Genomic DNA, 21,943 nt, shown 5'->3' with positions numbered 1-21,943 from the left:
CCTCTCCTCTCTCAACCTCTCTCAACAGGGACCAACAAAATTAGGGTTGGGATTGCCATAAACCCCTTTTTACTCTTTCTGTGCTAGTCCAAGGAAAGGAAAGGGTTTTTCGGGTTTTGATCTCTTGGGTTCCAAGGACCCTTTTCTCTGCGGCAGGATCGATATGAGTTCCCCAATTTTCAAGAGGAATCCGCAGTCTCTGAGCAAAATCCGAGTAGCGACACCGCGCCGGTAGCTTCCACTGATTCGATTGAATTCCAGGGCAAGAAAAAGCAGATTTCAAGGAAAGTCAAAAAGATTTTATTCCCTCTGCTGCGAAGGTACATACAGTGTGATGTTAAATTTACCCAATTTTTCGATTGGGATTTAGTTCATAGTTTTTGGGTTTTTGACTTTTCAGTAGAGCATTAGTTAAAGCAGTTATCTTTGTGTCCATAAAGTTGGTAGCGGGAAATGACAATTGCCCTATTAATTTGTTGCAGCCACCATGGCCTCCGAAAGAAGCATTCGTGTAAGAGCAACAAGGGTTCGAGCTACTGACGAATTATAGTCATAATATAGCTGAAATTGTAAGAATTGTGAGTTAAATTTCAATGCTTTCGAATCGTTATAGTGCTAAGTCATTTCCTTAATATCAAGCTTTATGCTGAAATTGTATGTGATTTTGTGATTTGAACATGTTTCAGGGTGAAAAAATCCCAGCCAGTCTCGGCCAAATAAGTGATCTGACGTATCTATGCTCATCTGGCAATCTCCTTATAGGTGTCATTCCGTCTAGTTTGGGGCTGCTTGCCTCTTTAGAAGTGCTTGAACTTTCTTCAAACTGTCTCGCTGGTGAGATACCGAAAGATCTTGTGAATCTGCTGTTCTTCTGCTCGACAAGAATAATATTTCTGGTCAGATTCCATCTTTCATACTGTCATCTTTGAATGTGTCTTTCAATAACATATCAGGTTCACTGCCTGCGAATAATAACCTGATGACATACCATGTTTTCTCTGACACAGCCAGCTTCGGATTCTCAAGGAAGAGTTGGCGATTCACAACCTTTTGCTGCTTCACCAATGGGAGGTCCAACTCAGGAGAGTGGGAATGGTTTCAGTCCAATTGAGATAGCATCCATTACATCTGCAGTGGCCATAGTTTCAGTGCTGCTTGCTCTTGTTGTTCTGTTCTTATATACACGGAAATGGAATCGAACTCAAGGGCCTACCGGGAAGGAAGTTACAGTTTTCACAAACATTGGGGTTCCATTGACCTTTGAGAATGTTGTGCTGGAGGTTTCAATGCTAGCAACTGCATTGGGAATGGAGGTTTTGGAGCTACTTACAAGGCAGAGATATCACCTGGAATCGTGGTGGCAATTAAACGGCTATCAGATGGAAGGTTCCAAGGAGTTCAACAGTTTCATGCAGAAATTAAAATCCTTGGAAGGCTTCGCCATCCAAATCTTGTCACTTTGCTTGGTTATCATGCCAGTGATACAGAGATGTTTCTAATATACAACTATTTGGCGGGTGGTAATTTGGAAAAGTTTATTCAGGAAAGGTCTACAAGGACTGTGGATTGGAGGGTACTTCACAAGATTGCTTTGGACATAGCCCGTGCACTTGCCTACCTACATGATCAGTGCGTACCACGTGTTCTTCATCGGGACGTCAAGCCGAGCAATATTTTGTTGGATGATGATTTTAATGCGTATCTCTCAGGCTTTGGTTTGGCCAGACTTCTGGGAACTTCAGAGACTCATGCTACTACCGGCGTTGCTGGAACGTTTGGATATGTTGCCCCGGAATATGCAATGACTTGCCGTGTTTCAGATAAGGCTGATGTTTATAGTTATGGCATTGTGCTACTGGAGTTACTCTCTGACAAGAAGGCACTGGATCCCTCCTTCTCTTCTTATGGAAATGGATTCAACATCGTTCAGTGGTCATGTATGCTTCTTCGGCAAGGCCGGGCAAAGGAATTCTTCACCGCTGGGTTATGGGATGCAGGTCCCCATGATGACTTAGTAGAAGTTCTGCACTTGGCAGTAGTGTGCACGGTTGACTCTCTCTCAACCAGGCCTACAATGAGGCAAGTTGTATGACGGCTTAAGCAACTTCAGCCTCCATGTTGCTAGCTGCTTTACAAGGTTTGTAGTGGTTAACATTAGTAGTCTGTAGAAAGAGGAGCTCCATTTGTTATATGTCCCTGCACATTGCTTTGGATATTTCTTATCCTACCATTTCAGCCTTTGTTTTCCAGCCAGACAGACGAGAGGCAGCTTCGTTCGCCATGGCATTAAAAGAGATTCAACATTGCTACTTAGGCCCAAGGGACCAAAGGAGGTTCGACATTGTACCATGGGCTATATGCTTCTTCGACATGGCCGTGTTAAGGAATTCATTATAGCTGTGTTATGGTAAGCAGGTCCTCATGATGCAGTTTTCTCGACAAGGCCTACAGTGGCGAATTGAGTCATGGTGCAAGCAGCTTCAGCCCTCTGTCTTGTTAGCTGACCAACGAGGCTTGGATCGGTTAATATTAGTAATCTGTATGTCCTCAGATTAAGAGCATTTGCTTCTGCACTGCACCCGTGGTCCTGTAATATTTATAGCGTCAAAGCAAAAGAACGTAAAAAAAGTAAAGTAATTTCTGTGCTGATCTTCTGTTGCTTGTTTTATAGGCGTATTACTGTACTTGATTATTCTGCCACTTTGAATTGCAATAATTCTCGGTCTTTTTGCCGTCGTTGTTTGTCACTTCTACAAATGGGAGGGTCCTGGTTGGTAGGAAGCTGTAATGATTGGTAACATATTTTTTTTTACTTGTAAGTGAGAGGTCTTAAGTTCGGTTCTAGCCAAATACGAATTTGAATCATATTATTGCTATCTCATTATAAGGTTTAACCTGCTTCCCAATTTCAGTATAGATAATATTGTTTGTTTAAAAAAAAAAGGGTACTTTTATTTACTGCATACACAACCAGATCCCTTGCTTTTTTATCACCTCGTTCTATTGGAGGAGAAATTTTTTTAAGTATCTGTTATTTAAGCGAGTACTTCAAGTGTCATAAAATAAATAATGTGACAGAAAATATATAATTTATCTACTTATATTATGATTTCTTGAGTGTTGGTTAAATACCCGGTACTTAAAAAAAATCTCTCCTAATAATAATTTATGTTCTAACACCTTGTCAAATCATTCCCACAAAAAACAACAAAGATACACATTCTTTGCAGAAGTTACTCCTAGTCGTCCTTGGACCCCTCTATTTTGGAAGTAACTTTCGCACATCCTTTTTCAATCCTGCTCGTCGAAATTTTTGGGCACCGAGAATGAATTAAGGTCAAGCTCATAAAAAGCCGGACATAATTAAAGTTTGAACTCAATATTTATGAGAATTGAACTTAAAACGTTCCACTTATAAATAAAAATATATACCGTTAGACATGGTAAAATGCCTCTTGGGAGCCCTTTGTTTTAATGTTAAAGCCTTCCAACAAGAAGCTTCATGTACCGAGTTCAATACAAGTGCCCACAAACCCACTGAAAGACCAAATTTAAACAAACCAAACAAAGAGTAAAAGCAACATTGATGCACCTTTCCCTACTTTCTCCCTCGTGCTCACGTCTAGGTTTTGACATGGCCACAAGGGCGCTAGAAACTACAAAAACGGACTAGGGTTGACCACTATATGCTTCAACGGGTGCGCCACGTCACCACCGCCGGCATGCTTCACAAACTCCGCAGGCGAGAGAAAACTGCCATGGCAAACGCACAATATCCTCACCTCCTCACCCTTCTTGTATCTGTAAAGAAACCCTTCTATTCTTTTCCGGTCAGGGCCATCTCCTGTCGTAGACACACACGGCATGTTCTCCAACACATTCCTCACAATTTCATTGGCACCATTTTCTGGAACTGGGGGTTTATTACAGTTGATTTCCATTTGGACGCCATTGAACTGGCCAGATCTTTGAGCGGATATCATTCTCGGGGTGGCTAACAGTTCATCCTCCGTCTTTGGCGAAGATTGAGAATCGACATGGCTTCTTGCTTCGGTGTGCACTCCTGTATATGCATATCGAGATGTAAAATGTGAAAAAAAAGGGAACAAGAGCTGTGACAAACCAGTCTAAAAATAAATTTTCAAGCGCTCCTAGGTATCGGCAAGAAGAGGAAATTGGTTGACAAACATCAACCGAATCTATTATATTGATATGATATAAATACAAGATCATTTGTCTACCAATGTTCTTCTTCTTCATATCACAAAATCAATGGCATATCATTCCTCGTGGACACTTTAAGAGACAAAGTTCTTACTAAAGGCCTTTAGTCTGGGAAAGGGATCCTCTCTGGATCCCTTCCTCCTAATCCACCAAGTTCGGAAACCAGACCATTGAAATTTAATCTAATATAACGACGTAAAAAGGTTCCAATTTCCCGACTTTTGGATGATACAAAATATTCACACAGACACATAGCAAACTAATTACAACGAAAAACACGTAAAAGATTGAAACCAATTGTAATTAAATTGAAGCGATGCAGACTTGGGGTAGCTAAGTTGGCTAGAGCAGTTTAAATTAGTTTAGAATAGAATATCGCTTTACTAGGAAAAAGAAGTTTTGAAATGAGAATACCTTGAGATGTAGTAGCAGCTTGGCTCTCAGATTCCGAAACCCCAGTTGAGCCACTTCCTTGTGATGTCGCCGGTGGTGGCGGACAATTGGGCATCCCCATAGCTCTAAACTCATCCACAACCTTCACAAACTGCTCTCTCCTATGAACCCCATTCGCCACCTCCCCCGTCTTCTCCTCATCGCCGCCGTTCTCTCGGCTCCGATCTCTCGGCACCTTCAAGTTCCTCAGCTGCTTCTCCGACCTCTTCCTCTTTGCCTCCATTCTCCTCAAGCTCTGCAGCTCCTTCCGCTTCCTCCACTCGTCCTCTGTCTCCGTCGGAAGCGAACAAGTCCTCATCAGAGGCACGGCGCGCAACGGCGCGGATAGACGACACTTCGTTTCTTCTTCTCTTGCCGGGGTGAAACCGAAATCAGATATTGACGACGAGCGTTTCAGAGCCACCGTTTTGGCTCTGGCGGGGTCCACCCCGAACCGACCGTTCAGAGACAGCCCGAGGCTCAGCTCAATCTCCTCGGAATCCTCGCCGGTCGGCTCCCCTAATTTCCCCGGAAAATCGTTCCTGGCAACCATTTTTCCGTACAAATCTCTCGGAAAAGTACTCACTTGCATTGGGAACACCTGCTGGGTTGCTCTGTTCCCGCCTTCCTCTGTTTGCGCCATTGAAAATAAAAATTGCAGAAACTCGCCGGAACCCAAATCAAATTAATCGAATTCAATCAGAGCTACCCAGATCAATTTTTTTGCACGATTTCAAAACCCAGAAGTATAATTTCACCAGAAAATTTTGAAAATATGAGAAATTGCAGAACCGCCGGAAACCCAAATCGAATTGGTCCAATTCAGAGCTACCCGGATGAAATTTTTGCACTTTTCAGAATCGGGAAGTAGAAATTCAGCAGAAAAATTCAAAATCTGAGAAATTGGGTAAATTTTAATCCATCATATGGTTTACATTGAACGATGATTCCAGCCATGTTTCCACCGAACACTGCAACAAAACTCCCACATTTTTTTCCCGCACTTTCGCGGCGCGAATTTTCCATGGAAACGGTGAGAAATCCCATCTCAGTTGCACCAGAGGACGACGACCATGAGGCAGAAGAACATCGGCGCCAGACGCAGTTTCTCAAGCTCATTGAAAACAAACAGACTAAACGCAGAAAAAATTAAAAAGTACAAATAAATCTCTTTTTTCAGGAGGAGACAGAAATGCGGAATACCGAAAAAGCCCCTGAGAGTCGCGGACTGGAGACACGTGGCGGACATGAAAAGCCCCGACAACCACGTGGCTTGCAGAAACGCAGATCTGAGTGTCGCACCGAACTCGCGTCGCCTACTGGGTTTTACTAGAGTAGGGTGGGATATGACACGTGTCGTTACGGAGACGCGGAGGCGTAGGAGGGCGCCACGTAGCGCGGAAATATCCCGGCTTCGTAGATAGCCGCAATTCCCCGATCCGATGCGTTATATCTATGCATAAACGAGCTGGAATCCAGAGCTGGGAAAACGTACGCTCTGCGGGAGGAACACGTGGATGGCGCCTGGGGAGTCGGGTCGGGGCCATTTCGTTTCCTTGAAGGAATATTGTCGCCGCGAGTGGGGTCATCATTGCTACTCGCTTTATGCTAGTTAGAGTTCAACAAAACGTATTTCTTTGATAATTTGTTGGATTAGTATTACCTTGCTTCAATTCCTGTTTGAAATATTAGTATCGGTAAAAATATGGATATGTAAATTCGTAAAAATATTGACATAATATTCACATATTTATCGAATATCAAATATTGAATATTGATATCAGATCAATATTGGTTGTTTTTAATAGAATATGGAGATTTAGAATAAAATTGTAAGAATTGTCAAAGCATTGGCTTTGTATGAAATATAAGAGGTTATTCAATATTTTACAAATGTATCAAAAATATCGACAATATCTTTCGATTTTAGCATAAAACTTAAAAGTTTCTTTGATATAAGGTGAAGTTTAGAGTTCACAGGCCATTTTCCTATCTTTCATTTATTTTTGGGATATTTTCCGAAAGTATCAACCAAATGAAAAAAATTCTAAACTATGACTTCTTAATTAAGTAATAAATAATGCTAGAGTCAAAATTTTAAATTAAATTTATAAATAATATGTCACCAATGTGAAATAGGTATGTTAATTGATACTTAATTAATAATCTAATCATGCATAACCACATCATTTTATTTACAAATTTAATTTAAAAAAATTTAATCTCTTTAACATTACACATAAATAATTAATAAAGAAAACGTAATATTAAGGGGGAGTAAGACAGGAGAATCCACGGAGGAGGTGAGGAGGTGAGAGTGACATGCAAAAAGGGCTGTGACCTAGTCAGGTGTGGACCCCTCCAAGAGGGCCAACTTGCACACTTATTTTTTTTTTCCAGTAGGGGATGTTATGCAATTAGAGAAGTCCCATGTGTTGACATGCAGTCAGAGTGCAACGTGTCCGGAGGGAAATGGATGGAGACAGTGAAGCCAAGTTGCAGGTGCAGACAAGGTGTCCAAAGAGAACTTGTCCATTACGCGTGTCCTACGCACGCGTCGTGTCAAACTAATTATTACACATTAAGGATGCTTAATTTTCAAGTGTGCAGAAAGAATGAGCGAAGCACTAATATCTCGAGTGCAGATTTAATGATCATGCTTAATTCAGCGTGTAGTAGAGGTTCGACATCAACGACTTGCTAAAAACTTAAAGGTCGTTTTTGGGTTGATAGACCATCACTCCTATTCTTATGCTCCTAGGGTTGAAGTACTCGGTTAGGAGTAAGATTCTCTCTCTTCCTATTTCTAGCAGCAAGTATCACATCCATATTCAAAGAAGCACATTCGGCATCGTCTTCTATCCGCAAAGTTCCATGCTCCACACATCACAGATGTCTCGCCCCGATTTGAATTGCAGAATATTCAACCTCACTACTCCCGGCCAAAGCTACTTGTGTCGTTTATTGGGAGTCAAACAAAATATTTAAGTCGGGTCTGTTATCCCATAGTCAAGAACACAAGTTTTAAGTAAAAGTATACGCATCATGACAGGAAGATACATCCATCCAATGTGATAGAGGAAAAGGAATGGAAATTGCCCAAGTGATGCTTCAGCGCAAGTCTTTCCCATGCAAAGACTTTGACCAAACCCTGGCTGACTCTTCTTGTTTACCTTTCCTTGCTTGTGTTTGCACACCATTGTCACCCCTATTGTACGTCCACCATGTATGGACTTGTAAATAAGTTGCGCTATTTTCCATATTGTCAATTGGTTTTATGGTAGAACTGATCAAATTTTTTTAGGAGATTCGCCAACGATCTACATTCCGGTGAAAGATATCACCATACAATGTGGCTATTCCGGCAGCCTATTTGATCACTATGATAAACGAAATTGGAATGGAGATACTTGCTCAAACATTTTCTCCTTTAGAAGCACACCAAGCAGTTGGCATCACACCCATATCCAAAGCACCACCTTCAATGTTGTCGTCCTCCGTCCGCCAAGTGCCATACACCACAACACATCATTCTAGCTCCGATTTTACTTACAGAGGAGGAGCTGCTCATAAAGCTGATGCTAATGACAATTTTGGTTAGCGTAAAAGTCGCTCTTTTCTACATCAAAGGCCAACGCTGATCTGAAGAATTTTATGATGATGTGACAATAAACACACAAGTAAATAATAAGAGATTTATCTCCAGAAGGGTGGTTTTATTTCTCCAACCACATCCTCTAATTGAATTGATGAGAACCACGTACTATGCCAAGAAGATAAACTTCGAGCGAGTCATTCTTCACTGCACAAAGACTTTGTGTAGACTTGTAGCTAAGCAAGATATTTAAAGTGATCATTCACAGACATAGAATGCTAATAGCAGTCATCAAGAGACTCCAAATTCCAGTGAGAAAATGAGTTAAACAGGCAACACCTCACCCTTTCTATGTTTTTCTTACCATCATGAACAACCCCATCAGCAAACACCCAAATAAAACTCTCACTCCTCTTCTCCTTCCCCTTTTTTTCCTCATGATAACCATGTGCATGGCTGGGGACCCGCCGCCAATCTACAATCCGTCTGAACAAATCACCCTTCAATGTGGCTATTCCGGTACCAAATTCGGCCAAGATTCCCGATATTGGGAAGGAGATATTGACACATCTTTTTTTTCATTCGGAGCAGCTGGTAACAAATCCATATTCAAAGAAGCACCTTTTCCCTCTTCTTCCGGCCAAGTGCCTTACGGCACAGCTAGGGTTTCCCGCTTTGAATTTACCTACACATTTCCACTCTCTTCTGGCCCAAAGTTCATCCGCTTGTATTTCTACCCAGCTTCATACGCCCCCCACTTCAACCGATCCCAAGCTCTCTTCTCAGTCAAAGCCGGAGGCTTTACGCTTCTCCGCGACTTCAACGCTTCAGCCACGGCTGATGCTTCTGGCTCGGATACTATATACAGAGAGTTCTGCCTCCATGCTGAGTCAGGACAGAATTTGAATGTCACGTTCACTCCAAGCAAAGCAAGCCCAGATGCCTACGCGTTTATCAATGGGATTGAAATTATCTCCATGCCCCCATATCTTTACTACACTTCACCCCAGAGCCCAGTTGGGGTTGCTTATGTAGGCAGCAAAAACACGATTCGCATCGAGAACAACACTGCTCTGGAGATGGTGTACCGAATCAATATCGGTGACAAAAGGCAGATCTATTCCGATCAGGACACTGGTATGTACCGCAATTGGGATGGTTTGGGAGACGAGTACAACTACTTAGACGATTTAAGTAGGAAGCTTAGTGTTTTACCACAGAACAGTAGCGTTCAGCTTAACTTTTCTGGAATACCAGAGTACTCTGCTCCGAAAGAAGTTTACCAAACCGGCCGCTCAATGGGCATGAACAAGACCATAAACAAGAGCTACAATCTCACATGGGAATTCCCTGTGGATCCAATGTTTGCTTACTTGGTTAGGCTTCATTTTTGTGAGTTTGAAGGTGATGTTACGATGCCCCAAGACAGGCTATTTCATATCTACATCTCTAATCAATCCGTTGAGCAAACGGCAGACATAATCATGTGGAGCGGTGGAAATGGAAGACCAGTGTACAGAGACTACGTTGTGTTCATGTTGGGGAACCCTGCAATCCCCAAGAAAGTCAATCTCTTTCTTGCACTGGAAGCAAGCAAGGAGGATTGGTTGACTAATTACAACGACGCAATCTTGAACGGACTAGAAATGTTCAAACTCAGTACAAATCAGAATCTAGCCAGACAAAGCCCCGACCCACCTTCTATAGCCCCAACAAAGGGGACATCAAAACCAAGCACCAGGTCAAGAACTCCTTTGCTTGCCACGGTCAGTGGTGTAGCTTCCAGCATACTTGGACTCTCTGTTCTTGGGTTCTTGGTTTTTAGGCGGTGGCAGAAAGTCAAGGACGCTGGCTCAGATGGGTCGTCATCTTTACCACCACATTTGTGTCGTTGCTTTTCACTGTCGGAGATCAAAGCCGCCACCCAAAACTTCAGCCAGGGTTTCATAGTTGGTGTTGGCGGCTTTGGTCACGTGTACAAAGGGCATATCGACGGCGGGGCCACTCCCGTTGCGATCAAACGGCTGAAACCCGAGTCAAAGCAGGGAGCCTGTGAGTTCAAGACGGAAATCGAACTGCTCTCACAACTCAGACACCGCCATTTGGTGTCTCTCATTGGGTATTGTACTGATAAAAATGAGATGATTTTGGTGTACGATTACATGTCACATGGGACACTCGCTGACCATCTCTACCACAACGACAACCCACCTCTCTCCTGGGGACAACGGCTCCAAATTTGCATTGGCGCCGCACGAGGGTTGCGCTACCTTCACAGCGATGCGCAGGGCACTATCATCCACCGTGACGTGAAGAGCACAAACATTTTATTGGATGAGAAATGGGTGGCCAAGGTTTCAGATTTTGGATTGTCTAAAATGGGCACGACCACCATGTCCAAGACCCACATTAGCACTGCCGTGAAAGGCAGTTTCGGTTATCTAGACCCGGAATACTACCGACGTCAACAATTGACGGTGAAGTCCGATGTGTACTCATTCGGTGTAGTGTTGTGTGAAGTACTGTGCTCAAGACCAGCTGTGGTGCATGCAGTGGAGACAAGGCAAATGAACTTGGCTGAATGGGCCAAGAGCTGCCATCGCGACAGGGAACTTGATCAAATTATTGATCCGAACATGAAGGGTAAGATTGAAACCGAGTGTTTGAACAAGTTTGTGGAAATTGCTATGAGTTGCATCAATGATAATGGGATCGAGCGGCCGACAATGAACGATGTTGTGAGGGGGCTTGAGTTTGCATTGCAACTGCATCAGAAGTGCGGTGAAAAGAACGACGAGGATGCCTTGGCTAGTGTGCCAGGTTGCGCTACGAATGAATCCGTTCAGTGCATATCCGAGACGATCTTCTCGGAAATCAACAATCCGAACGGGAGATGATGAGCAACATTAGAGTAATCTAGCTACAATTATATGTTGTGTTAGCAAGCCAGTAACTATTTCTTATCAATTGTGTTTGTACCCAAATGAATGCTGAATTACTTGCAGTGCCTCACATTGCGTTGTTCTGCTTCTGGAACAGCTAATAGCACTTTCTACTAACAAACTGTAACAAAATGCTTCATCTGGACTTTCAGACTTTGTAACAACATTGCAGATAACAGTGAATATGCACTCAAGATCTGGAAGGGGAAAAAAAACATGAATTTGTGTATGGTGAGCATTGACAAAACCGTTAGGATGGATAAAAACACTCATTCTCTTTTTATCTAAGTATTCAATTCAACGACTAGAAGTATCGAGTAGTAAGTACAAGTAAAATTGTGTGATTATCGTTTCTCGTATCTTGCTTATTTACCAGATTGTTGTCAAATACTCATGTTATAGCATGTCAAATTAAGATACTATCACTTTACGATCCAAATTTAAGAACAGACTCGTGTGGTAATACAAATTCACTTATGTTAGAACACGTAAATTAATGACACTACGTAACAAATTGAACGTTGTGCAAAAAGTTTCTCCACTTGCCCATTGATTTAAGACCCAATGCAACTTGGGGCAACCATTAAACATCAAAATCATTGGGGACAAGGTTTATTAAACAAGATGTTAGGTCACATTGTCACAGGATACTGCTAATCCGCTTATATTATAGCACGTGAATTAATAACACCGCAGTCTGGCCGTCACAGTAAACAATTTCTCCAACAAGAAGAATACCCAAAACTTGAAACCCAACAATCAATGGTGAATCCATGAACAATTCAAAGCATACCCAAAAAAATTCCCATCTATTTAACTCTTCTTCTGGTTACAGCCACTACACTACAACTAAACTGGAAAAATAAATAAATAAAAAAGCAGCACTAAAACTAAGCAAACCCCATCACAATAATCTCAAAAGCTTGTGGTAAAACTAGAGGATGACCTCGAGTTTCTGGTAAAAATAATCCTAAACCTACAGCAAAATGCCTCTTAATCTCATTTACCACAATGTCAGAGTCTTAGCTTTTCTCTCATTAGATTATGATTAAACTACTTACCATCAACACTTCTGACTGCGCCAATCGCGAAACCAATTTTGTTAAAATATTCGCGAAAAAAAAATCACGATGCACGTATTAGCTTTTATGCAGAAACAGCATTCTGGTTTGGTTCACTTGAGCGTCCTCCCCTCCCTCGTGCCTGATAACCATATCCACTGCGCCCGGCTGGGCCACCCCTGCCTCGGCCTGAGAATTCGCCCCTTCTCATATATTCGTTTCTGCCGAAGCTCCGGCCACCGCCATAGTTCCCACGGCCTCTAAAGCTGTCATTTCGGAACCCACCCCTTCCAGCAGGAGGAAATCTACCTCTTTCACTGCTACCAACTGGAAACACAAGCATTCTTCTTGCATGAGCTTTTCAAATATCTTCAGATGACACATTCTATTGAATTAGTGAAGGATAACAGCATAGATTGTATGTCCACTTACCTCGAGTGGTAGTTCTCTTTATCTCGATGACAGCTTGACGGCCACCAATAGTGATTGGTGAAGCCTAAAACATTAGGTTCTCTTATTAGATACACGAGAAACCCAATCAAACATCAGAAATAATATAAACGAAACAAGAATGAAGTTCTACAGGCACTCCTGGAAACATCAAACTATGACAACTCAAACTACATGCACTTAGAGCTTAAACTAACACGCTGCAAAGATTGTATTACCCATCAGCTACGGTGAAAGAACATCTAAACTTGATTGAACAGAGTACCAAAATACAAGGCCAATAAGAATATCCTATTCATACTGTTCAAATCTGTCTGACTTGATTTTCACGAGGGAGAGCAATCAAAAGTTAGAATCATAGAAATTAATAATACTGCATCCAGATTCTGTAGAAAATCATATTTCAAAGAACGCAAATTAATAAAAAATGACCTACCTGAATGGCACTATTCATGGAACTTGAAGACTCGAACTCAACAAATCCAAAACAGTAGCCCTGGAGCTGCACACACACAAAATAACATGCAAGGGGTGAGAAATATATCAGAAAATCCAGAGCCGAGGGGGAGATACTTTTGGGATGCAAAAACACTAACTTTCTTATTTCGGACTTGGACGCCTCCTTGCTTTATTGGTCCAAATTTCTTGAATTCTTCCTGAAGCTGATCAGTCGTCACGTTTAAGGGCAAATTCCTTATGTAAATAGAATAGCCCTCAACTATAACAAATGCAATTGTTTCATTACAGAAACAAGATAAAACTATTAAATTTAGATAGATGCAAATTTACAAAATATATTTTAGTTTTATGAAGATTTTCAAAGGGAAACTTGCAAATATAAAGAGGAGAAAAAAGGGGGAAAAGTCAGAAAAACCAAGCATACCTTCCTCATTAGTATCACTACTCTCTAAGGCGCTAGTGCTAGTTGGGGCTGACGCTTCAGGCACAGAAGCAGGTGCAGTTGGCCCAGGCAAATTAGTTTCCGCTTTCTTAGAAGTCACTCCGACAGTATTAGTAGGCACATAAACCTTACTTGGTCCTGGACTCCCTTTAGGAACTTTAACCTACAATAAAATTTGATTAACTTTTGTAACTATTTAAGAAAAATTCTGCCTAAAACGGAAAAATTTGTTCCCCTTAACTCACAATTGATGCATACGACTTCTTCGAACTATCCTCTTGGGCTGTCGTAGAAGCCAGCTCAACTGTCACAGTGACATCGTTCCCATTTGAATAAGACGGGGGTTCCACGTCAGATTCTGTAGCATATTGTCCCTCATGGTCTGATGTGTCATAAGTTTTCTCAACAATAATTGGATTCTCTTCAACTTGAGTAGTTTCCAGATCAGGTGCAGGAGGATCAGGAACATGAGTTGGCTCTGCAAACAAATAATAGGAGGTGTAAACAAGCTCCTGCTGCAATACCAAAACTAGAGTAACAAAAAAGAAGAGAAAGTGTAAGATATGATTACCTGGATCCTGGCTTGAGAGGATTGTTGTGGCATCATTAACTTCATTAACTGAATGGTTTTCAAAAAGATCTCCATCTTCCACAAATCTAAAGACATCATTCAATACAAAGAACCCATTGTCTTGAGGGGCAAGAAAAAATGATTGGGCGAATTTCCTTTTCAAGTTATCCTTGCCTGTTAAACACCCAGTAACTAACACAGTCACCCCGTCTTCATAAGACTTCTGAGCATCAGCAGTCTTTATCTCAGCCTTATATTCGTTGTAATTTAAGGAAAGGATCTTCTCATTGATTCCCTGCTCGAAGAAAACATTGACAGAAAATAAGACTGATGACCTTGAGAATTTGAGAGCATGGCAGAGTCATACAGGATTGACCATTCAAATGAGTATTTAAAAAAGGCCAAAAAAGCAACAGATCAAACTTAAAGGGACCACGCGCAAATGATCAGGTAAACAATCAATGTGCTTCAATAGTTCGGCGGACCATACGGTATCCAAATCAACAAACATAAAAGAACTGCCTATATCAAGCGCCAACATGCATTTGCTTATTAATGTACTCTTTGATGGTTTTAGCACATTTTTCAACAAATGTTCCTTACAAAAGGTAGAACCAAGTAATAGACCATTGGTACTTACTTGCATAGTGGTCACTGATGTCATCACACCATTGGAATCAGGCCGGCTTAGTACGCTTGACTCCTGATAAAACCGATGGACCAGGCCCGGGTTATTATGAAGAATATGGTAATACTGCTCAATGAAAGCATTTCCAACAAGTTGGGCACTAGGAGTGGGTCGAGAAATTTCATTCTGCAAGGCCATTCTGCGCAAAAAATCCAGAAATAAAATACCACTAAACAATTGTTCATATCTCATTAAGCCAATCATTACGATAACTAATTCAAAACCACAAGGGGTAGTGAGTAAGAGATATGAAGAAACCTTCAGAAAATTCCATAAATTAAACATAGAAATAGGCACCTATAATGTATCAAAGGTACTAAAGAACCTGTGCTTAAGACTAATCCTTCTTTCGAAGAAAGAAAGAAAGAAAGAAAAGAAAATGCCAAAAGTAAAGTAATCACTGCCAATAGATAGTAGGAACTAAGAACTTAGGGACCATTTTTTATTCCATTGTACGGACACAAAACACGAAGGAGCTAGCGATATAAAATACAACTTTCTTATAAAAAAAACCGAAGAGCCAATCGCAGAGAGAGCCAAAATCACCACATTCTGAGAAAGGCTCTAGAATCACCATAAATTACAACCATTTTCCATAAAAACGAGAACCGCATATCTGCTCAGTGAGCACTGAAAATTTAGGCAAATTCCAACATTTGGGGGAACAAACTGATAAAACCTAAATCCTCAGAAGCAGCAGACCCACATTACCTGGATCCAAACCCAGCAAGGCTCAAGAACTAAACCCTAAAACCAACCTCATACCCCAAAATAAACAAGACCCATCTCACAAAATCAGAGAAATTGGCAAATCAATCAATAACCCGCCCAACATTCACACCCACCGAGCATAAAATCACAAAATTAACTCGACTAATCCTCCAATTAGGGCAATGCTCGATCACATAAACTAGTAAAAATCCGAGCAAAAATTCGATTCAAATAACAGAAAAAAACAGAAGTTCATGAAATCCAAAATACAACCTAGAAAATCATACAGTAAGTAAAGTTAGATGGAATAATCAGAGAAATGAAAGCAAATAGAAGTTACCCTTTTGTGGGAATGTTATATTGGTTTGGGAGAGACAGAGATTTGGGGACGGTGGAGATGGTAGGGTACCTTCCGCCAAACAAGAGTGAGCGAGTGAGACAGACTGAGAGCGAGCGAGAGAGAGAGAGAGAGAGAGAGAGGGACAGACGAACAGTTAGCGCACGATAAAAAGGAAGAGTCTTTGGTAGAAGCCAACAACCCAACCCTGACGCAAATTCACACTTTGGGTTTGGAGTGCCCAGATTGGTTCAAGTAGAACCCTTTTACACTTTTCGAACATTTTAATTTTTACTTTTTAGAAATTAGGGTTTTGGTCGTCCAATTAGAAATTTCTTCGATCCTACGTATCATTTAAAATAAAAGAGTCTTAAGGGTGAAGCTCAATGTATCAAATTCGTGCACCAAATTATTAAACGAAAAAAAGATAAAGAGTGAAAAGATGCAAAATGACTAAATTTTTCTTTTTTATTTTTGAGATGCTAAATTTTAAGTTCTGATAATAATATTATAAAAAAAATGCCAATAATAATTCTTAATTTTTTTTGTTTACTAAATCTTCTATTAATAGAGTCAAGGTCAGGCGGTTAGGGCATATTTTTTTTTACTAATTCTCAATTGGTGTAAAAGGGCATTTTTTTATACTAATTCTTAATTATTGTAAAATATGATTTGTAATAAAAAATTATTATTAGTAGGAATTTGGATTTTGAAAGTTTTTAAATTTTGGTTTTAGAATTGGATGATTTGTTAACTTAATTTACTACACGTATGTAAGATTCTGAAAAATGCTAGTTGCTAGTTAAGCAATGCGTTGAACCCAGCAACTAAATGAAAACTAAGCAAAGGCAAACTAGATATATTTAAGTAAATTTATCGCAAATCGTAAAAGAAAAACAGAGGTTCCTCCTGCTCCAAAGAACAAACACCATCTCTCGGTTGACTAGTACATATGAAATGAGGCTTCAAACTTCAAAGGGTTTCAAGACCTTTGGCAAATAGAGAAGCAAAAGCCTCCATATGATGTTTTTCCAAAACCAACCCAATGTCAACAGCGCCACCACCGTTCTTGCCATCTGAAAAAGTGATCGCTCCGGTGCCATTTTTTCAAAAAACATCATAGGACTGTTGAAGTGGAATTTGAAATCATATTAAGAACTTTATTAATGAAATGTTTATCTGATGATGATCAGAATTCAGAGGACTTGCTAAATCCTTATATAATGGAATTTCTTGGACAACTGTGATCTAGTAGTTAGTAGATTAATAACTCAGCCACCGATTCAAGAAAAAAAAAACATATATGTGGGCAACAAATTAAAGAAAAAGAAAAGCAACATAGCCAGAATTTGATCAAAAGTCAGACTTTTACATTGCACGGTTGGTGCTGATCTGTGAAAATATGAAGGTAAAAGAGTCTCATAATATTAACAAAGCAGACTAGGCATATTTAAGTAAATTTATACCAATTCGTCCAAATACGAAACAATCATAAAGCAAAAAACAGAGGTTCGTGCTACAAAGAACAACATCATCACAATATTAACCATGAAAAGGAAGCATACAATTTTTCAGTTGACCAGTACACATGAAATGAGGGTTCAAACTTCAAAGGGTTTCAAGACCTTTGGCAAAAAGAGAAGCAAATGCCTCCATATGATGTTTTTCCAAAACCACCCCAATGTCAACAGCGCCACCACCGTTCTTGCCATCTGAAAAAGTGATCGCTCCGGTACTATTTTTACGAACCACTTCGGTACTCCTCGGCCTTCCCCATCCAAAATCAGTGCCATACACGTCAAACCGATGCGATCCAGCGGTCGTAAATACTGTGCGAGGATCAGCAGTACTCTTCTGTTCATCAGAGAGGTACAATCGTGAAACCAAATCTTCCACGCCATTCAAAACCCCGTTGTCCAAACCTTTAATGGCTTCACTGATCGCAATTGTCGCCATAACCAACCCGTCATCTCCCAAAAGTCCTTTTCTTTCTGCAACTGTTAGATAGGCCGTGACTATGTTTCCGAAAAAGTTTGCAGGTAAAGGAGGGGCTAAGCGTGACCGGCAGTCCACGCTAATAAACAAAGGTATCTTGTCCCCTTTTATTTCTTCTTCCTCCCCTTGTTGTGCTTTTACTAAGCAAACCCATGTGTACGCGCACGTTAGCGAAAAAGTTGATATATGAACCGATGGATCACGTTCTTGTTGTTGTTTGGTGGTGATCTCTTTCATTCTGGTCGTGACCCTTTTCCGTAAAGCTTGTATGTTCGCGCTTGTGAATTCGAAGATGCCTCGAAAGGAATTCGGTACCGCTAGAGATTTATAGTGGGCTGCAACCATCAGGCTTCGATTGTTTTGTCTTCCGTCCATGTTTAGAAACTGGTTCAAGTAGATTGTCTCGAGTTGAAGACCGATCGGGTGTTGGATTACGCTTCTATTATAATATGGTTTGAATTGATTGGGTAACAAAATATCATCAGATTGATGAACATGTTTGCATATGTGAGCCCATGATTTCAGAAACAAGAAGAGAGTCTTGCCGTCAATAGCTGCATGGTGCATCGATATGCCAATGGAAAAACCGCCGCTGTTGGGAAAGATGGTGATTTGCAACGCCATCACGGCGGCTTTTACATGAGATACTGCCAGTTGAGGTACAAGAGGATAGTATTCTTTGGATTCGATTTTAAAGTCATTGCTTGAGAGGTGGTGGAAATCGGCATCAGATTCGGCTACCGTGAGCGAAAGGGTGTCACCTTGGAGGTAATCGAGGGTGGGTTTGGGGGAGTTTTCAGACCACGTGATGTTTCCGGTTAGAGGTAGAAAATGATGGAGGGTGATAGAGAGCGACGTTTTGAGTTTTGGAATAATTGTTGAATGAAAAAAGAGTAAAGCATCTGCAGGTGAAGAGCATGGCAATATTTCATAGAACAAAAGGCGATGGAAGGGCGGAAACCTTATCCATAGGAGGTCGAAGAAGGTTAGCGGAAGAGACAACTCGTAAGGCATCAGTGCGTGATTAACTTGGAATACCGTTGAAACGGGACCATCTTTGTTGTAGGTAAGATTCTCTCCTCCAGATGAGATTGCTGAGTCTGATGTGCCAGGTTTTGGTTGTGGAGCTACCCTACAAACTTCAACAACTTTCAGAGAGTTATTTGGGTCTGTCATTGGACTGTTGAATTGGAATTTGAAATCAATTTAAGAACCTTTTAATGAAAAATGGTTATCAGATGATGATCAGAATTCAGATTAGGACTTGCTAACCCTATATATAATCGAATTACGGGGCAAGTGTAATCTAGTAGTTAGTAGATCAACAATTTAGCCACCGATTCAAGAAAAAAAAGTTATAAATGTGGGCACCCATTCAGGAAAAAGAATAGCAATGTAGCCAGAATTCGACCAGGAAAAAGAATAGTAATGTAGCAGAATTCGATCAGGAAAAAGAATAGTAATGTAGCCAGAATTCAATCAAAAGTCAGACTTTTACATCATATGTTTCATTTATAAAGTTGGGCATCTAACAAGTTGCAATATAAAATTATATAAAACTATTTATATCTTAAACTTAGAAATTTAAAACAGAACAAAGCAGAAAAGCAAAGGAGAAATAAAACAAAAAGGAAAGAAACTATAAAATTGTTGTAACGAAATAAATCCATACACAGATTATCCTGATAGGATGCTGACTGGGATACTAACTGAGCACTATCAATTGGTTGTTTTGTTTGTGAGGACTAGGATGTGAGAATCCGGATCCTCTTTGTGAGGATCTTGGGGATCCGTGAATTATATTCGTTCAGCGTATATCGTGCGGTCATAAATTATTTTAAATATTTTTATTTAAAATTAAATACAAATAATAACAGACAAAAACTGACCGTATGATGTACGATAAACATACATGATTTACGAATATCTAGAATCTTCACCAAAAAGATCCTGTTGGGGATGTGATAAGGTTGGCTGGTTAGATATGGTTAGAGATAAGGTTGTCAGTCGGTTTCTTAGTGGTCAAGTGAGCTTGGTTACTGTATTAGGTAAGCTGTAAGAAAGGAAGTTTGTTGTTAAGAAAGTAATATTGTAATGAATACACTGTTTTACTGGTACATTGAGTAAGACGCAGAGCAAGGGTTCTATCAGATTCAGTTTGTGAAAACCTTTCACGGATTGACTATGAAATAAAGAATAATGTTACACTTATCATATATGAGATAAACAATAAGTCGAAAACCCACCGCCACACGAACCCTAGACAGATGTACCCTATCACTGTACAAATATTTTAAATATCATAAGGACTCAAGACCTTTGGCGAACAGAGAAGCAAAAACATCCATGTGATGTTTTTTCAAAACCAACCCTATCTCAACACCTCCGCCACAATTCTTGCTATCTGCAAGAGAGATCGCTCCGGTCCTGTCTATCGAAACGACGTCAGTCTTCCTCGGCCTTCCCCATCCAAAATCAGTGCCGTAAATCTTAAACCGATGTGAGCCAGCAACGGAAAATTTTGTACGATCTTTGCTACGCACGCCACTGTACAAACCTGAAACCCGATTCTCTGCCCCCTTCAAGACCCCCTCATCCAAACTTTTTATCGCTTCACTAATTGCACTCACTGCCACAATCAACCCATCTTCTCCCAGTAGCCCATTTGTCTCTGCAACTGCTTTACGGCCAGTTAAGCAGTTGCCAAAATAGTTGGCTGGTAGAGGTGGGTCAAGGCGGGACCTACAATCAACGCTAAAGATGAAGAGTGATACGCCAGCTTTCATCTCCTCAACCTTGACTAAGCAAACCCATGCGTAGGCACATGTGAGAGAAAACTTTGACAAGTGAACCGATTGATATTGTTCTTGTTGTTCCTTCTTGGCCGTCACCGTTTGCCTTAGGGCTTCAAGATCTGTGCGCGTAACTTGGAACGTGCCTCGAATTAGGTCAGATGAAACTGGATCTGTACGCACTTTAGTCATCAAGCTTCTATTGTTGGGTCGGTCCATGTTGAGAAATTGGTTCGAGTAAATCGACCCAAGCCGGGCTTGATCCTCGACGACCATTCTGCCGTAAAATGGTTTTAGCTGATCCGGTAACGAATTAGACGTTGAGATTAATCCTCCATGTCTACAGAGGTAAGCCCATGATTTTACAAATAGGGTTGAAGTGTTGCCGTCGAGGACCGCATGGTGCATGGATGTTCCCATAGAAAAGCCGTGGTTAGCAAATAGAGTGATTTGCAATGCCATGGCCGTAGCTTTTTTGTCGGATATCGGCAAACGGGGCACAAGCATCTGGTATTGTTTGGCTTCAACAAAATCATTACTCGAAAGATGGTGGAACTGATCAGCATGATTAGACTCGGCTATTGTGAGTGAAACGGTGTCGCCTCGGACGTAGCTGAGAATAGGTTTGTGGGAATTTTGAGGCCAAGTGAGGTTTCCTGCTAGAGGTAGAAAGTGTTGGAGGGTGGTAGAGAGGGATGCTTTGAGCTTGGGAAGTATGTGATCGAAGTCGGTGGAAGGAGGGATTTCATAGAAGAATATGCGTTGAAAAGGTGGAAACCTTAGCCAGAATAAGTCAGAGAAAGTAAGATCAAGAAGGAAGTACTCTTGTGTGCCTTGTTGTTCTGGAGCTACCCTGCAAACTGAAAACCTCAGTTACCTTCAACAGGTTTGGGTCTGCCCCTGCCATTGGAGGGAGAGACGGAAACAAGTTTAATGGCAATGTTTTAATGCTTAGTTGGAGATGGAAACAAATAACTTATACAAATATTATAGGAAATTATTATTAGCATACATATAATCTTATTTAGTACTCTAAATTTTCTATAATTAGAAAGAAAAATACACTTGTCAGGAGCGTAAAATGAAAATTTTGAAGTACTAATAACAATTTTCATATTACATAAGGAAAGCTAATGAAAAAGACTTGAAAACTTTGAGTTTTAATATAAAGACAAAATAAAAGGTAAAGTGAATAGTACCAGGATTGACTTTTTAGTGTAAAAATGTATTTTTTCGTTAAAATG

At 40.7% G+C, this 21,943-nt stretch overlaps 5 protein-coding genes and 1 pseudogene across 6 annotated transcripts; 2 read left to right on the top strand and 4 right to left on the bottom strand.

The window, feature by feature from the left end:
* Window positions 1–696: 696 nt before the first annotated feature.
* Window positions 697–2,668, top strand: LOC137707562 (LRR receptor-like serine/threonine-protein kinase RPK2). Its single transcript, XM_068446458.1, is given in 3 exon segments — window positions 697–896; window positions 1,008–1,269; window positions 1,272–2,668. Coding segments are annotated over 2 exon segments (1,026 nt in total). The 5' UTR covers window positions 697–896; window positions 1,008–1,064; the 3' UTR covers window positions 2,093–2,668.
* Window positions 2,669–3,393: 725 nt separating this feature from the next.
* LOC137707561 (ninja-family protein AFP3-like) lies at window positions 3,394–5,778 on the bottom strand. Its single transcript, XM_068446457.1, has 2 exons — window positions 4,639–5,778; window positions 3,394–4,063 (listed from the first exon to the last, which is right to left on the bottom strand). Exons 1-2 carry the CDS (start codon window positions 5,297–5,299, stop codon window positions 3,657–3,659), a joined length of 1,068 nt encoding a protein of 355 aa, XP_068302558.1. The 5' UTR covers window positions 5,300–5,778; the 3' UTR covers window positions 3,394–3,656.
* Window positions 5,779–8,322: 2,544 nt separating this feature from the next.
* LOC137707559 (receptor-like protein kinase FERONIA) lies at window positions 8,323–11,614 on the top strand. The gene has a single exon (XM_068446453.1). The coding sequence runs from the start codon at window positions 8,620–8,622 to the stop codon at window positions 11,146–11,148; it is 2,529 nt and encodes an 842-aa protein (XP_068302554.1). The 5' UTR covers window positions 8,323–8,619; the 3' UTR covers window positions 11,149–11,614.
* Window positions 11,615–11,784: 170 nt separating this feature from the next.
* On the bottom strand, window positions 11,785–16,118 carry LOC137707560 (nuclear transport factor 2-like). 2 transcript variants are annotated; one of them, XM_068446456.1, is made up of 9 exons: window positions 15,916–16,118; window positions 14,817–15,003; window positions 14,177–14,471; window positions 13,851–14,083; window positions 13,588–13,768; window positions 13,301–13,422; window positions 13,141–13,206; window positions 12,687–12,750; window positions 11,786–12,581 (listed from the first exon to the last, which is right to left on the bottom strand). In XM_068446456.1, exons 2-9 carry the CDS (start codon window positions 15,000–15,002, stop codon window positions 12,340–12,342), a joined length of 1,389 nt encoding a protein of 462 aa, XP_068302557.1. In that variant the 5' UTR covers window position 15,003; window positions 15,916–16,118; the 3' UTR covers window positions 11,786–12,339. The 2 variants fall into 2 exon arrangements, with proteins under 2 accessions (XP_068302556.1, XP_068302557.1); XM_068446455.1 differs by lacking the exon at window positions 15,916–16,118 and having other exon boundaries at window positions 11,785–12,581; window positions 14,817–15,878.
* Window positions 16,119–17,390: 1,272 nt separating this feature from the next.
* Window positions 17,391–19,083, bottom strand: LOC137749160 (phenolic glucoside malonyltransferase 1-like). Its single transcript, XM_068489274.1, has one exon. The coding sequence runs from the start codon at window positions 19,081–19,083 to the stop codon at window positions 17,521–17,523; it is 1,563 nt and encodes a 520-aa protein (XP_068345375.1). The 3' UTR covers window positions 17,391–17,520.
* Window positions 19,084–20,203: 1,120 nt separating this feature from the next.
* LOC137749228 (phenolic glucoside malonyltransferase 2-like) lies at window positions 20,204–21,606 on the bottom strand (annotated as a pseudogene).
* Window positions 21,607–21,943: the final 337 nt, after the last annotated feature.

The sequence above is a fragment of the Pyrus communis genome, chromosome 11 (genome assembly GCF_963583255.1).
Source record: "Pyrus communis chromosome 11, drPyrComm1.1, whole genome shotgun sequence".
Lineage (NCBI taxonomy): Eukaryota > Viridiplantae > Streptophyta > Magnoliopsida > Rosales > Rosaceae > Pyrus > Pyrus communis.
The sequence above is the reverse complement of the archived record's forward strand: the minus strand, read 5'-3'. Positions and strand labels throughout refer to the sequence as shown.

Bases quoted from the DNA above. Each gene is read 5' to 3' on its own strand.
- LOC137749160 (XM_068489274.1), bottom strand. From the start codon at position 19,083: ATGACAGACCCAAATAACTCTCTGAAAGTTGTTGAAGTTTGTAGGGTA.
- LOC137707561 (XM_068446457.1), bottom strand. From the start codon at position 5,299: ATGGCGCAAACAGAGGAAGGCGGGAACAGAGCAACCCAGCAGGTGTTC. The intron at 4,064-4,638 runs GTATTCTCATTT...ATGCATATACAG, and splicing joins AGCTGCTACTACATCTCAAG to GAGTGCACACCGAAGCAAGA.
- LOC137707560 (XM_068446455.1), bottom strand. From the start codon at position 15,149: ATGTTTAATTTATGGAATTTTCTGAAGGTTTCTTCATATCTCTTACTC. The intron at 14,472-14,816 runs GTAAGTACCAAT...TTCTTCGAGCAG, and splicing joins CATCAGTGACCACTATGCAA to GGAATCAATGAGAAGATCCT. The intron at 14,084-14,176 runs GTAATCATATCT...ATTTGTTTGCAG, and splicing joins CCTCTCAAGCCAGGATCCAG to AGCCAACTCATGTTCCTGAT.
- LOC137707559 (XM_068446453.1), top strand. From the start codon at position 8,620: ATGAACAACCCCATCAGCAAACACCCAAATAAAACTCTCACTCCTCTT.